Source organism: Cyanistes caeruleus, chromosome 2 (assembly GCF_971803275.1).
Source record: "Cyanistes caeruleus chromosome 2, bCyaCae1.hap1.1, whole genome shotgun sequence".
NCBI classification, from domain to species: Eukaryota; Metazoa; Chordata; class Aves; order Passeriformes; family Paridae; genus Cyanistes; species Cyanistes caeruleus.
The window spans coordinates 55,931,133-55,947,673 of record NC_141702.1 but is presented as its reverse complement, the minus strand read 5'-3'; the positions used below and the strand labels follow the sequence as shown (position 1 = coordinate 55,947,673).

Genomic DNA, 16,541 nt, shown 5'->3' with positions numbered 1-16,541 from the left:
AAGTGATGTACAACTCAGTTGCTCTCCTCCCACTGACTGATGACCAGACTTTTCCTGAGCAGTGATCAGTGGTTCCCAGCCAGCTCTTCCCAGTATATAATCTGGGCATGATGCTCTATAGTATGGAATATCCCTTTGGCCAGATCCTTTCAATGGTCCTGGCCATGCTCCCTCCCACTTTCTTGTGCACCTGCTCACTGGCAGTGGAAAACTGGGCATGGGAAACTGAAAAGTCTTTGACTTAGGGTAAGCGCTACTTAGCAGCAACTAAAACATCAGTGTGTTATCAATATTGTTCTCATTCTAAATCCAAAACACAGCACTGTACCAGCTACTCAGAAGAAAATGGACTTTCTGCCAGCTGAAACAGGAGGATTCTACTGATAGATTTTCTGCTGAGCACTTTTATTGGGCAAGATGGTCTACAAATCACATTAACTGAGAGAGTTCTACCATTTCTAGATCCTTATGTATGTACCACTACTTGCCCAGTAATCCTTCAGATGGGAATCACCTCCTCTAAGAATGCTCATTTGTGACTATTCTTTCCAGATGAAAATGGACAGTAATTGAGGACCACTGACACCAAATTTAAGAATATATTGAACAGCTTTCATTTGAAAAGAAAGCCCATATGAGCCATAGCATTTCTTTTGAGTTCATGGAGATGAAAATTTGAATAGTAGGAAAAAAAAGCATTAAAGTGCAGGCCTACAGTGGTGAGAAGGCTAAGGGAGAAAGGATCACTAGGAAAATTGATGTGAAATGCATCTCACTGCCCTCCTTCTCAAGTGGCCCAGAGCACAGATGATGGAGGTAATGTTTTGGAATCAGTATCTTTCCCCAAACCCCTCCTGTTGCTCTGTCATAAACTGGAGGAGACATGAGTGATTTCAATGGTCCACTTCAAGATTCCTTAAAAAGCCACATGAGAGTGCTCAGCCTGTCTATTAGATAGTGATGCAAATAGTGCAAACAGTGGGCGACACTTTTTATGTGCTGTGATACAGCCTCAGAGAAAAAGGATTAAATCACACTTATCCTGATAATGTTACTGCAAAGAGTTAGCCTAAAGGGTTAACCATTAGAAACAGAATTTTCAGAAGAAAAGAAAAAGAATTCAGATTTGTCACACCATGTCACAGCTCCTTGGATCATCAGTGGCATCAGGCATCTTGCAGCCAGTAGTCTGCGGCTTGGAGAGAAGCACTTTAACAGCCATAGAATTAAAGTGCATATTTATTGCCTTCATCTGCAGAGATCAGGATGCAGGCAGAGACATGAGATTAGCTGAGGCTTCTCCTGACTCCCCCATGTCTCAGCAATACAGCACTTCCATTCCTTATAATGTGCACACACAGTGTAGGACTTGACCCTGTCAGACTGGCTCTCTGCTGGCAGCTTACATGCTCTCCAAAGTAATAAAGCTGCTCATTTACTCTATATTTGCCAGTTATTAATTTTGAGCAGCCACTTCAGTTTCATATTAAGAGGGAGAACCAGAGAAAAAGATGTCTCTTGTTAAGCAAAGTAATAGATTTTTAATGCCAGTCACAATTGTCTACTTTGTCCTCTTGCACAAAACTCTGGACAGAGTTTAACCCCGCTTTTTCTGTGTCCTATCTTCTTTATCTGCTTTGGGAAAGGACCAACTCTCTCCCACCTTCTCCTCATTCCAGATTAAGCATCCCTCACTTTTGCCAGCCCCACAGATGACTTTCACTGGATCTACTGTTAGAGCCTTTGCCAGAGTTACATTTTGTGGGTGCTGGGAGCTGTGCTGGGATGGTGCTGGTGTGTGACAGCAGCACATGTGTCCCCCAAGCCCAGCTCTGTGCCAGTTCTGTGACAGGCACACACCTCACCACCACACACGCTCTGAAGGCTTGTGCCATCCCCTTTGATGGCACAATGTGCCCTTTGAAATCAGGACCAGACACTGCTGAACCTGGCCCTTAGTGGGAAGTGGTTGGCCACTTGGATATTTCTGGTAATACCCAGCAAAGCCAGAAGCCAGGAAACTTAAAAACCTGTTGAGTTTCATAAGCCTGGAATAACAATTTGGTCTTGCCAGCCCTTAGCCAAGTCCTGCTGCTCATGGCAGATTTGCAGAGACTTGTTTGTATCCTTCTCCAGCACTCACCATTTGTTGCACACTCTTAGATGGTCTGTCTGTGTTACTTCAATCCCTCCCTTATCTTCCCTTGGACCCTGTTTTGTTAACAACCCAGTCCTCTTTTTCAAAATCTAAAATACTTCTGCCTGCTTCCCTCCTAAGCTGTAAGCCAAATTAATCACTTTCCAGAGTTTATACCTCAGAAACTTGAATTCTTTCAAGTATTGCAATGGCAATTTTCTGAATCTCACCATAAATAATTTGATCTCACACAATACAGGTACAGGGAAAAAAAATGCTAAGCAACAAATGAATACCAAGGGAATCTAATATTTCATTAATAATAGCTGCTGAGCAGCTTCCAATTTGCTTCTACCTCCTGGCAGGAAAAGGTCAAAACAAGGATGTTTTTCATTCATGTACCTCACTTGAATGTTGAGTACCCTCAATCTCACAGCATTTTCTCAGATTTTTCTGCTTCTCTGATGTATGTTAATTTCACTTTTTAAAATTTATTTACTGGGTAGCAGTAAAGTAAGGAAGTAAGGAAGATGTCACATGAAGTTTGAGACATCTCTTTGCTTACAGCCCAGGTATAAAGTTCATTAGTTTAGCCATGCTGGCTCAGACAAAAAGTCCACTTAATCAGTGTGCTACTCAGCCTCCAACCATATAACCTCCAGGTTACATAACAAGTGCTGAGAGACAGGACAGAAGAGAGGAGAAGAAGAGGAGGTCCATGCAGCATGCACAGTTGTCCTTCTGCCTATCTGTAGTTTAGAAAACTTTGAGAAAAATATTGACCAATTATTTTTACTATTGTGAACAATAGTTCTGGATGGATCTTTTTCCACACATCTGGATAAATAATGTTTTGACACCCAGCATTTAATGATTTAATTGACTAATATTTTTCATATTGGAACTATCTTGTGAAAGTGAGTTCCATGGCTGAAATAAATACACATTGTGTGAAAAAGCGTATCCTTCTGCCTCACCTAACTGCTGTACCTGGTAATTTCACTTGGATTCTCTTGGTTTGTATTTTTTAGAATGTGACTAAATCCTCTGTTCTTCTATCCCACAGCACCTCACCAAAGCTTTTTGAGACTGAAAAGCACAGTGGCTCATTCATTTCTAACCCTGTGTTCCTTATCTCTTTCAAAATGACAGGGTTTTCCTTAGGACTCTTCTTCAAGACACTGTACATATCCCCCTTTCCAGCTGATATTAGTCAGCTTTATCCTAGCTCCAGCTGGGAGCTTGGTACAGTCTGGTGGGGTGATCCCTTCCTGCATCCCAGTGGAATTACTTTAATTCTGGGATGTCGCTGCCTCCGTCCCTGGCCTCTCATCCTCTTAGCCAGCACACTCAAAACACTTGGCTGCCTGATGATGATATTGCAAGTAGTATTTCAGCAATCATACTGTACTTTCTTTGCCTGGGCACAATTTACACCTTTTCTAAAGGTGCTTCCCTATTTCTAACAGTTTTCTTCATTCAGTAGTTTATCTGTGCTGAGCTATTTCTCATTTATTTGGTTTTATGTATATTTTAAGCCTTCAGCCATGTAGTTTAAACATTCTCTGGAGCACCACTGAAGCCCTTACCCTGGTCTTTATAGAAAGTATGTTTGTGTTAATATTGTTCTCTTTTCAAAACAAAATCTACTAGGCTCTTGACTTTTCCCTTTCTACAAGAATATTGAATTTTAAATGTTAGAACCAGTGTAACAGAGCATCTTGATCATGGTTACATCTTGAAATACCGAGGCTCAGCACTGAAACACGATTTGCCTTTTTTTCTCCCATTAAATATCCAACAAAGTGCTAAAAGGAACCATCATATCTGGTTTGTAAAATGTACTCCCAGCGCTGTGCTCAATTATGCGATTTATTCAGTCTTAATGGGACTAGCTGAAATCTTCAATTACTATTCTCTTTCCTGCTTGTACAGGCCCTGTGACTTTGTTTAGAGGTGGATGTCACCATCCTGGTCATGGGGCTGTTTATTGTATCTGAATCCTCCGCCCTTTCCACTTGGGCAAGGAATATCAGGCCATCTAGTTTCTGTGATATGTAATGAAACAGTTAAACACTTTCTGATCCAATGCAGTATTTCTGTCTGAATTTGCAGTGTGTGCTCTTTTCTCTATATTGTACCATAATAAAGAACCATTAAACTGCACAATTTTTCTTAACTGCTGTCAACACACAACACACTGCGGGTCAGCAAAGGTGAGTTACTGCCTGCAGCAACAAATCCCGCAGCTGTTGGATCGAGTACAGAGAACCATGCTGTCCAGCCCTTAGCCTCATCTCTTGCCTACATCTGACCTGGGGATCACCAGCTCTTTTCCCATCCATTCCGCTAACACCAGCCAGGGGTGGCTGGAGCAGACACTGAAACCTGCAGAGTGTGTGCAGTGTGGTCAGTATCGCAGCATCCTTTGGAAAAACTGCGGGGTTACACAGCAGATGGAGCAGTGGCAGGGTGAAGGGTGGTACTTGGATCCTCTTTTCAAGGACAGGCTGATTTCCCCTGTAGAATGCCACTGCTTAGGCTGGTGAAGGCAGAGCACAGGGGTGGCTTGGCAGTGACTTTGGGAGCGTGAAGGTTAAATTTCTGCAGTGCTGTGTGCACAGCCCAGAAGGTAGCGGCAGTCATTATGAATGGGAGCCTGAACCTAGCTGCTGGCTTCCCCAGAGCAAGTCACATCCCTGCCATACCTACAGCAGCTGCTGCTTTTTGGCAAAGGCACAAATAGAAAACACAATCCCAGAGAGGTGCTAAAAGCAAAGAATCGATGGTTATTGCTGCTTCAGCTTGGGGAAAGGAGTAAACAGACTGTAGTGTCAGATTTCTACAACTGCTCTTTCCCCCCGGGGGAAATGAGCCTATCCACTCCTTGCCAGCTAAGCAGAGGTCAGGGCCATGCCAGCGGCTGTAGCTATCATTAGCAGACACGAAGAACAGTCCTGGTGGTTTGGTGGCATCTGTCTAAACTAAATGAGTGGTTGCAATAAAAGCAGCTAACCACTATTACAGGTGATGCAGATCCTCAAGTATTTTGGTTTCTTAACAGGAAAACAACACAATTCAAACCTCCAGACAAATTATCAGTTAGGCTGAAAGGGCCAGACTGTCCTTGGAAACTGCATGGTATTGGAGTTGCCACAGTGCCACACATTTAGCTGCAACATGAGCCATCCTCCAGTACTCAGAACACTGCTTTGTTCCTGAAGGTTGGTTTATGCCCAGCAGAAAGTGGGTTTGGATTCTTTCTACCTTTATTTTAATTCTAATGTGACAGTAAATATCTCTTTTGCCAGTTTCTGATGTGTAACAATTTTTCAGCTGAGCTTTTGTGCTAGCTGGCAGGCCATGGTGCTGTGAATGTGCACCTCACACCTCTTGCTTCCTTGCTGCTTTGCTTTTCAGCTCCTGAAGTTTTGTGACTGACTTTCAATTAGTTGGTGCTGAGGGGGTGCAAAATACAATCATGACATGCCAGCAGCAAGTGTGTTAAAGCTTGATGTGATCCAAGTCTTTACAAAAAAAAAAAAAAAGGAAACAAAAGTCTCTCATGGCTGCTGTTTGATGTGGTGGCTGTGTTATGGCCACTTGACTAAGCACAACAGGCTTAGGCCATTAGGAAGTGTGGTCTTGATTCTGTGTAATTGAATTATCACTCTTCTGGGTGACTCCCATGGTAGGAGTGAAGCTTTTTGGTTTTTATTTTTCTTTAAAAAATATAAAAATCTGGGCCAAGTCCCCTGAAAAAAATTTAATATAAATCTATGGTACAAAGAAATCTAGAATTTGCTAAAATTGGCTCTGTTGATTCTAAATTCAGGGGTTTTTTTCCCATTTCAGATAGTTCTTTATAATTTTCTCCTGAAGCACCTTTTTCTTCCTACCTTTACCAGTGCTGTCAAACAGGAATTCTACAAGCATCCAAAGGAATAGTATAGTGTGAAACACGCTTGGTCATACAGGAGCCTATTTTCAAAATGTATCTTTTAAACTGCCCAGTGCAGGTGTTCTGGGTAAACTCCCATTTGTCATTTTGCTTGTGCTCATCACAGATGAGCAATTTATAATGGCCATGTCCAAGGGTCTGAAGACACAGCTTATCCATGAGTACCTCGCTGCTCTTGTGCTCTTGTGGTTATCTGCTAACCCACAACCTCTCCAGACAGCAACCTCTTGCTAAGGCATCTTGCTTGCCAGCAAAAGGAGAGGGTGGGGCAGGTATTTGGCTGGGCTTTGGGTTTGTTTGTGTATGGGTTTTTGTTCATTTGTTTTCTGGTAATCAGAAACGGTACAAAATTTTGTCTTTTTCTTCTTTTTTTGCTCTTGCTATCAAGGTGATTACACGGACAGCTCTTCGTGTCTGAATTTGTTTTTGTGAGCTAGCAGCACCAGCATTTAGATCACGTGTGGTGTGGTGTGGCGTGATATGAAGGAGTCAAAAATCAGCCCCTCTCTCTTCATTTATACCTCACCAATCTCATTTATGTGGAGCAGAGAGCTGGAATAGCAAGCATACTTCAGTGTGGCAGTTTGATTTATAAGGTGGCATAAACACACAGTGCCCCTCTGAGGCTGAAGATTGCTTTGGTTTGCTGCCCCACTTCCATTAGCGTTATGTCACCCGAGAGTTATTTAGTCAGAACTGCCTTTCATACCCAGATGTGCAGTCAGAGCTCACCTCCCCAGTCCAGTGCCACCTGTCACTGGCTCAGGCACCCACTGGGCAGGGATGAAGGGATGGTGACCTGAGGTGATGCTGATTGCTGCACATGCTGCCTGCAGAGCGTGGGCCCTCACAAACCTAACACCCTGAAAATCAACTTATTCTTTCAGGTGGCCTCACCTGAATCCATGGAGTGCCTAGATTTACATCAAGGAGAGCCTTCCTTCCAAAGAAATCTTTTTTTTTCTTTGTATTTCAGTGTCCTGGTTGGTCCTGAGTGAAATTTTCCCCGGTGGGATCAGAGGACGGGCCATGGCTTTGACATCTAGCATGAACTGGGGTATAAATCTCCTCATCTCCTTGACGTTTTTGACTGTAACTGGTAAGATTTCTCCATGTCCTTCCAAGCTGATATTCTCATAGTGGGCAAAACAAGTCTCTCTTATACAAAAGCACTGCTACAATTGCAGCTGTGAAAGGCCAGGAGACAAGATCTCTGTTTAGGTGCCGGTGTAACTTCACCCACCACATGTTTGTTGGTGCCAGTAAGTTCAGCCTCACAGTGCTGGCTGTCAGACCACCTCACACATCAACTCCACAGGCTGTGAGATTCAGGTCTTAAAAACACCTTTGCCTTGGTAGGCTGAAAATACATAACGTTTAGGATTGAGTCCTGCATCTTCTGAAATCAATGCAAGTTCTGTTCTAGATCACACCACAGCTTTTCTGATCAGACATTTTTAAGCAATCCCATTTAGCAATCCCATTTAATTAATTCTTTTTCACAGGAATGTCTTGGCTTTCAGAAAATTTTCTTTAGAAAAAAGTGTCTTTGTGAGGTAAAAGTTTTTCACGTTTGAATGTGAGAAAGTAGACTACTGTATGTGACTTCTAATATGATGATAATCAAAGGGGAAGGTTAAATGCTGATGCTGAAATTTATTGATTAGCAAATTTATTTTTCTAATTTTATATTATATGAGGCTTTGCAAATTTTAGTTTTTGGTCTTACTGTGAGGAAAATATGTGCAGAAAATCAAATATATAAGAGAGCAGAAATTCCAGGTTTCCCTTAAGTCTACATTACTCTCCACCAGAGGCAGACAATCAACTCACAAAAAGTCAAGGTAGTTTTGACCCCAATAGATGTTGTTAAAGACAGATTTGAAAATGCGTGTGATCTCTTACTAAAATGAATGTGATCTGTTAATCTGTTACTAAAATGGGCCTCACATTTGTGTTTTCTTTCAAAAAAAAGAAAAAGAAAAAGAAAAATGAGAGAAAGAAAAAACCATCCTGAGTACTACCTTGATTAAAACTAGGAAAAATATGACACATATATGTTATATGTGACATGAATATGAAGTTCAGTGTGTTCACACTCTCACTTTAATTGGATCAAGGGTCTTCTTTAAAAGGAAACTTTCCTTTTAAAGAAGACCCTTGGTCTCACTGCCCATCACAGAGCTGCACTAGCTTTTGGACAAGACCAAAACAGAAAATGCATATTGTAGGCAGTCCGGCTGCCAACACTTGCTCAGTCCTTGGACCAGACTTGAGCTATTCTTAAGGAAATGTCCCCAAAACCACCTAGTGCAGACCTCAAGTGCTCAGTGTCAGCTGTTTTACTGGGAGGTCCCCTCTTGTCATGCAGTGTTTCTTGTTAATGTACATCTCGTTGTTATCCCGGTCTCAGTTTCAAAGACTGTAAAGCCACAGTAACTCCCTTGGCTTAGCTGGATCTAATCCGGATTTATGAAAGTGTAAGTACAAGAAAATATGCATTCCTTGTCTATGGCAGAAAGGCAGGATTGGGATTCTGTTGTCAAATGAATACACGTGGAGGACACGGTGGCCAGCAGCATCTGTACTCAGATGCTGATGCAGAGGTACCAGCTGGATTAGCAGCTTCAGCTGCAATTTTCAGCTCATGACACAAATGACAAATGTCTCAGCTGTCCAGGTTTATCTTAGCAGGGAAAAGGGCTAAGGGGGCTGCAGCAGACTGTTGGGTTTGTGCACACTTTACTTTCCAGGGGCTGCAGATGCATCCCTTGGATCTACCTGCCCCTGGACTGCAGGCTCACAAAACCACTAGTTCTTGGATGGCCCCATTAGGAGCTCACTCTTGGACCACTTTCTGGCACAGCACCCATGACTCTCAGTGGAAATGCTGGGCACTGACAGGTGGGGAGGATTAGCTGGAGACAACTGTAATAGTGTGAAAAATGCTTGGATTTGCTCCAAGAAAGAATGTACACCAAAACCAGACACAGGCAAAAATTCAAGGCACTCGTGATCCCCACTGCCTTCCCACAAACCAGTAACAATGGCTACTCACTGTTTTCATTCAGAGTGATTGCAAATAAACCAATAGGTTCAAGCTAAGTAGGCCAATATGAACTCCTTAATTTTATTTCATAAGAAGTATTAGAAAAAGCAAAGCCACTCTTCTTTTTTGATGTGAGCTAAGAATAACAGCCTAACTTCTTTCTAACTTCTCATGCGCATTAGGGGCTGCATCCTATAAAATACAGCAACAGGAAGAAAAATTGCCATATTTGAAAATTAAAAGAGTCGTATTTTCTTCCTTTGTAGAGCTCATTGGCTTGTCCTGGGTGTGCTTCATCTACACAATAATGAGCCTGGCATCACTGGCTTTTGTTATCATGTTTATACCAGAGACAAAAGGATGCTCTTTGGAGCAAATATCCATGGAACTAGCTAAACAGTAAGTACCAAGTGTGTGACTGCATCCCCCAAATGTCAGTGAGACAAAGCCTTTCAACACCACATATTGGGGAAAAAAAAAAAAAAGGAAACTATGTGGGAAAATTCCAATTCTCTCAAGGCTTGAGCTTGCACATGTTGACCTCAGTAGCCAACCAAGCATTTTGTTGGTGCTGAAGGACTGGCCCTAAAGGTGAGGTGGTTTTTGAGCACCCCTTTGAGGAACCTGCAGCCAAGCCTGGCTCCCCAGCACTTTTGCTGTCTGGCATTCCTGGATGAGAGGATGGCTCAGATCTCGCATTTAGGACTGTGTGTTTTGGGTTGCATGCAGAAGGTGGAAAGGAAAGATCCTGTATTTCAAATTGGCCTGCCCTGGGTGTCACTTCAAGGCTCCATGTGAATTTTGATAGCTGTTTGATAGATTGGCTTTTCTTGTATCTTTACTGAGTGCTGTAGGAAGGGGAGAGTCAGTCTCTTCCCCCAGGCAACAAGTGACAGAACAAGAAGTGGTCTCAGATTGCATCAGGGGAGGTTTAGGTTGGATAAAAGGAAAAATTTCTTTACTCAAAGGGTGATAAGGTGTTAGAAGAGGCTTCCCTGGGAAGTGGTGGAATCATTACCCCTGGAGACGTTAAAAATTATCTAGATTTGGTATTTTGGGACATGGTTTAATGGTGAAAATAGCAGTGTTAGGTTAACAGCTGGACTTGACGATTTTAGAGGCCTTTTTCAGCCTGAATTAACCTACCAGTCTAGATATATTATTTAATTAGTTATTATTTTATTAGTTATTATTTATTAGTTAGTAAAACTAATTAATGTGTGAACATCTTAGCACCATCCTGTATTTGTACTTTTTAGATCACAGGAGAATATTTTCAACTCAGCCGGGCTTGAAGGAGCTCGTTTACGGACTAATTAGTTTACAGAGTAGCCACTGTGCTGCCGCTGGCCCTTGGGTTTAGAGGGAAGCATCCATCCCTGCCGGGGCCGGCGGTGCGCGGGCGCTCCGGGCGGAGCGTGCGGCGGGGCCGCCCCCGAGCGGGCAGGCGGGGAAGCGCCGGCAGCCGCCCGAGCATCCCGGGCCATCCCGGGCTGTCCCAGGCCATCCCAGGACATCCCGGGCCATCCCAGGGCATCCCGGGGCTGCTGTCCGGGGCGCGCTGTGCCGTGCCGCCCGCAGTGGCAGGCTGTGCCGCAGGGAGAGCGGAGAGCCCAGCGTGTGCGGGGTTTGTGCTTCTGCAGGAAATACGTGAGGACGCCCTTGTGCGGGGTGAGCCAGCGCAGAGAGAAACTGGTGCCCGTGGAACTTGCCAAGAGAGAGAAAGAGCAGCTCTACTAGACGCGGGGCAAGCAAAGCAAGCTTCACCAAAAGACTGATTAAAAGAAGAAAAATGAAATGCTCTGTGATGCTCACACTCTTGCGGGACACGCGGTATTGTCATTATACACAAGATATTCTTATATTTCTTGGTAGAACTTCTTTCAGTGGCAGTTTACAGCCAACATTAAAGGTTGTTATAGTTTATAACTAACTGGAAATCCGGGCTCTGTCTGTTTCAAACCAGCATTCCTCACTCTGATCCCCTGAGGTTACTCACCTCTTGCATACAGGAGGTGAATGGAAATTGGAATATTGCACACAATTCTCCTATTTGTATTCAGCGAGAGTTCAGTCTGGAAGAAGTGCAAAGAAGAATCAGGGTGCCAGGGAAAAAAAAAGTCTCACAGGAGGAGCCTACCAAAGACAGGTTTGTTTAGGCTAGCAAAAATGGGGCTGAAAAGGGTCAACAACTCCCTGTCAGTAAGTTAGGGAAAACAATGCTACGGAACAACAAATGGACAACTGTGGAATGCAAAGGATGACATTAGTGCAGAACTACTGGATATAAAATTTTTATAAATTAATTTAGGATTCTGCTTAACAGGATTTGAAAAAGGATCTTCAGCTGAACTTAATTATTTATAACACAGAGCACAATCAACTTGTAAGAGGAATTTTACATACATTTTCTCAGTAGGGCCAGGATTCAGTGACCTAGGAAATATTGCTCAGAAATCACTGTCAAATTGTTTAACGTGGGACATTAAATGCATCGCTCTTTACAACCACCCGAAAGATACTGTAGCCAGGTGGGGATAGGCCTCTTCTCCCATGCAATCAGTGACAGGATGAGAAGAAATGGCCTCAAGTTGCACCAGGGGAGGTTCAGGCTGGTCTGGAAGAAGTTTTTTACTGAAAGGACAGTCAAGCATTGGAATGGGCTGCCCAGGGAGGTGGTGGAGCCATCGTCTCTGGGACTGGTCAAGAAATAACTGGACACTGGCACTTAGTGCTATGGTTTAGTTGGCTTGATGGTGTTTAGTCAAAGACTGGACTCAATGATATTGGAGCGCATTTCCAACCTTATTGATTCTATGATTTGCATAATCAATTAATCTAAACTGATGACAGCCTTACCGAACAAGAGAGAGGATTTCTCTGGCCTCTCATTTCCAGGAAAGTTGGAAGCTGAAGGCACAAGAGTTGATGCCAAAATAATTTTATTTCTCAACACAGGGCACACTAGACTTTGACTTTTGGACTCAGAAACTGAGAATTGTGTGGTACATGGCAGCACACAGGGAGTTCAAGAACCGTAATCACTGCAGATCACAAATTCTGTCCAATTCTTGGTTTTTGCTTAGCAAGTGTATCCTGAAATACTCAACAAGCCTCTACAAAGGGTTATCCATATGGCTCCCATAAAAGAACATTGGCCTTCTTTTTTCTTAGTGGGTTAACAGACGTTGTTAGAGTGATCAGAAGATAAATATTTATTAGCAGATAGATAAATGGTTCTTTGTTTAAAGAGAAAAACCCAAAGCATGCTTTAAAAGCATGTTGACTGTCTCTGTAGCCACAAAGTGGCATTTCTTCCAGCATTTCATTGAGGCAGCAAGACTGACAGAGTCAGCTGGAGTGCAGATACTAGTTTGAACTAAGCACATGATCCCACTTTATTTGCTGTCTCATAGCATTAAAACCACCTGACTGTGCTCTGCACTGAAGGAAAAGTGACTTACTGACACAGAGGAAGTTTTAGTTCTGAGCAAAGCAGATCAGTTCTAAACAGATTTTCACATGTTCACGCTTCTAGATACTGACACCACAAATTTATATAAGCATGTCTACTCAAGACAGGGAGCTCATGCTGAAAATCTGAAAACAAACCATTGAAGCTAAGGCCATTATTTGCCTGAAGTCACTGAAAATTTAGCTACCTCAGGATGAGAGCCTTAATTTTATAGCACATATTTTCTATGAAAATCTCTTCACCTGCTTCATGTTTATGCTGGAGGACAGCTGTCAGTATCATGCATTCTACTGGGTCAGCTTCAAAATGAGAGATATTAAGGTGACTCTGGCTAGCCTTACAAATATGCTGTCAGCGTCATTCTTATACTAAAAAGTACCTGGGATTAGACCCAGTAATGTTTAGTATTACTGCATTTTAAGACTATATTGCAGGAAATTAACCCATTTCTTGATCCTGGACTTTACCAGGTAGGGGACTATTTGCATTTCCTCTTGTGTCCCCATTTTCTCTGGCTGGTACTGTTTTCTGATAGCTGCCCCTAGAGAGCAGATGTTTGCACATACAATCCAAGATCATATTGGCTTTTAATTTCTATTACATTGCATTCAGTGTAAGGGGCTTCTGCAAAATCTTTCTTAGCATTGCAGCTTCCCAAACAAACCTCTGCTGCAATAAATTTTCTGAATGTTCTTACAAAAATAAATTTAACTTAGAACATACCAAAGAAATTGACTCCCCAGTTTACAGGTTTTGGGATCATTGCAAATTCTTCTAAACTTTTCCTATGCACACCTATTTAGTGTGGAAACAAATAAATAAAAATGCCATATTCCTGAAGAAGGGATAGTTTCAATAAATGTTTTACTGATGAGACACTGACAGACCTTCAGATAACTCCTAAAAGTGATGATGCTGTGGTCAAGGATTTTTAAAATCATTATATCTACAGTCTCAACTGTAGTCCTACAGACTTAGCCTTATATAGCTTATAAATGTAGCAATAATTGTACAGTCTCTTAAAACAAAGCCTGCACATCTGATGACACTGAGCTGGCACTCAACCAGCTCATCAGCTATGAAAATACAAGGGAAAAAAGGGATACATTTTACAAATCACATCCCTGGATCTCTGAAGCACTCCACAAATAAATTTGTCCCTGATCTAAAATTATTCAGTATCTTCATCAATGGACTGGATTAAAGAACAGAATTTGCTTATTAAATATGCAGGCAACACTAAGCTGGGAAATACTGGATTGGAATTCATAACTTGGCAAATCCGTTCCATATCCTGAAAAAATCAGGATACAATTCTGAAAATGTAAGCACAAATTTCTCTGGTAACACTAACTTCAAGTCAGAGAATGATAAAATGGTGATAGAAACTGCAGGAAAAGTTCCAGTAGCTGTGACAACCCACAAGCCAGCAATGAGTCAGAGTTATCAATCTACTGCCCTTAGTAGGGTGTATAAATAGAACCAACCCTTCTCTCTAAAGAATGTGAAATGAACTTTTTATGGCACTGCCAGTGCTACAGCTGAGCACTCTGGGGAGTTTTCCATGGGATCCACATGGAGAAACAGGGACATGATGAACAGTGCTCTAGGGAACATGGTCACTGAGGAAGAGATGATTGACTGACAGGTGAGTTTATCCAAGGCATTGCTCCCCACGCTGGCGGTGAGAGCCACCACGCTGGGACACACTGTCTGGCCTGGATCGCCTATTGAGGATGCAGGAGCTGGTAGTGAGAGCCCGGGTGGCAGCAGCACAACACAGCAAAGGAACAAAGTGTGACTGGTGGCAATGGGAAAGGGGAGCTGTGTGTGCACACAGGAGAAAGCATCAGCAGCAAGGCCTGTTCCAAACTGAGGTGGGGACCTACCTATTTAGAGCAGTAGGAAAAGGAGTGATATCCCTGAGAATACGCATACACCACCAGATGCCCTTCATCATCAGAGGTTTTAAAATGTACTTTTCACAGTTTGAGGCTCCCTTAGAGCTAGAAGGACAGGTGGGCACACATTTCAAGGGATCTTTTATTTGTTATTATTCTTTTCAATACTACCCTTCAAACTGGGTAGTGTGCTTTTTGGCTCTGTTATGGATTGTTATAAAGGCTTCAAACTGCTAGCATGGATCTAGGCAGCACTTCAAAAGAACAGTGCCCATTTTAATACATTGCAGCTCATTATTAGCTTTCATTTCTGTTCTAAGAGACAGATTTCACACTACATGACAGTGCTAACAAAGCGAAATGTTCCTCTTTCTCCACAGATAAATTTAGGAAATACTTATGCTTCATAAAAGCTCCAGATATTCACTGGTAGCACTCAAGAGTTTTGTAATTTGATTTGAAGAGGCGAGCCTAATCTATGACAGCTATTGTAGTTGTAATGGCCAAACCTCATTCATCAGTTTGGGACTACACTTCGTCCCTCAAAACCCATTACAGTTTTGTTCATTGTTCAAATACCTTCTGCTTTCTCTAAATTGTAATAAAAATAACTAGTGTTCCCTAATGGTGGTTTGTTCATTGCTCTTTGACTATGCACAAGATCCTCCTTATTTATGTCTGAAGTGCCAGTGTCCACATTATTTGATACAAACTCTAAAACTTAGGTATAGCAAGCTTTTCTACATATAACATGCTATATATATATATATGTGTATATATATATATATATATATATATATATATCCCTGACTGTTGAACTCAGCTTCATAATTTCATGGTTATTAGCCCCCTTTCATAAGCTCAAGAAGTGGGCCCATGCAAATCTCATGTGATTTAACAAGGCCAAGTGCAGGGTCCCGCACCTGGGTCCAGGCAACCCCTGGTATCAACACAGGCTGGGAGTGAACACACCAAGAGAAGCCGTGGCCAGAAGGACTGGGAGGTTCTGGTGGATGAGAGATGGACATGGCCCAGCAATGTGCACTTGGATCCCAGAGAGCCAATTTTATCCTGGGCTGCATCCAAAGCAGTGTGGGCAGCAGGGGGAGGGAGGGGATTCTGCACCTCTGCTTTGTCCTGGTGAGACCCCACCTGCAGTGCTGCCTCCAGCTCTGGGGTCCCAGCACAGAAAGGACATGGACCTGCTGGAGTGAGTCCAGAGGAGGCCACCAAGATGATTAGAGGAATGGAACACTTGTCCTACAAGGAAAGGCTGAGAGAATTGGAATTGCTCATCTGGAAAAGAGAAGATGTAATTGTGAGTTGCCACTACCTGAAGGTAAGCTATAAGGTGGAGAGGGACTTTTTACAAGGGCATGTAGACAGGACAAGGAAGAGCAGCTTTAAACTAAAAGAGGGTAAGTTTAGATTAGGTATAAGGAAGAAATACTTTACTATGAGGATGATGAGGCACTGGAACAGGTTGCCTGGAGTTGTGGATGCCCCATCCTTGGATGTGTTCAAGGCCAGGTTGTATGGGGCTCTGAGAAACCTGGTCTAGTGGAAGGTGTCTCTGCCCATGGTGGGGGTGGGGGGGAAACTAGATGATCTTGAAGGATCATTCCAACCCAAACGATTCTCTGACACCTACAGAGTTCCAAGAGGCTTTTATGAATATATCACTTAGGACTTACGGAAAAGATTTTTTTTTTTTTTTTGTTCTGAGAGACTTGGTGAAGTATTTCCCATACTACTCCTTCCTTTACATACTTCCTGCATGAAGTCATTATGGACAGCCCCAAGTTCTATACCACCCCACCCCGCAGATGAAATCTGTCATGCCAGGCATTTGCTTCCTCCAGGTGTTCTTCCACCCTACTTTCAAAGATTTCCGTGATTTCTGGTACAGTAACAGCTCAGTTTACTATTTTTAGCATCCCCTAGGACTGAATATTACCTGCAGCATGCAAAAGCAGTGTTACATTTCTCTTCAGTGAGATAGGGAAAAAAGACATACA

The 16,541-nt window shown here is 42.7% G+C and overlaps 1 protein-coding gene across 2 annotated transcripts in view; it reads left to right on the top strand.

The window, feature by feature from the left end:
• SLC2A12 (solute carrier family 2 member 12) overlaps positions 1-11,080 on the top strand; it is a 30,792-nt gene extending 19,712 nt beyond the window's left edge. Inside the window, exons 3-5 of one of the 2 annotated variants that reach the window (XM_023924574.2) lie at positions 7,075-7,197; positions 9,414-9,546; positions 10,791-11,080. In XM_023924574.2, coding sequence (XP_023780342.1) covers positions 7,075-7,197; positions 9,414-9,546; positions 10,791-10,887 — 353 coding nt within the window. In that variant the 3' untranslated portion in view covers positions 10,888-11,080. Of the gene's footprint in view, positions 1-7,074; positions 7,198-9,413; positions 9,547-10,406; positions 10,554-10,790 lie in introns of those variants that run through there. The other variant, XM_023924575.2, reaches the window with a different exon arrangement.
• The last annotated feature ends 5,461 nt before the right edge of the window (positions 11,081-16,541 follow it).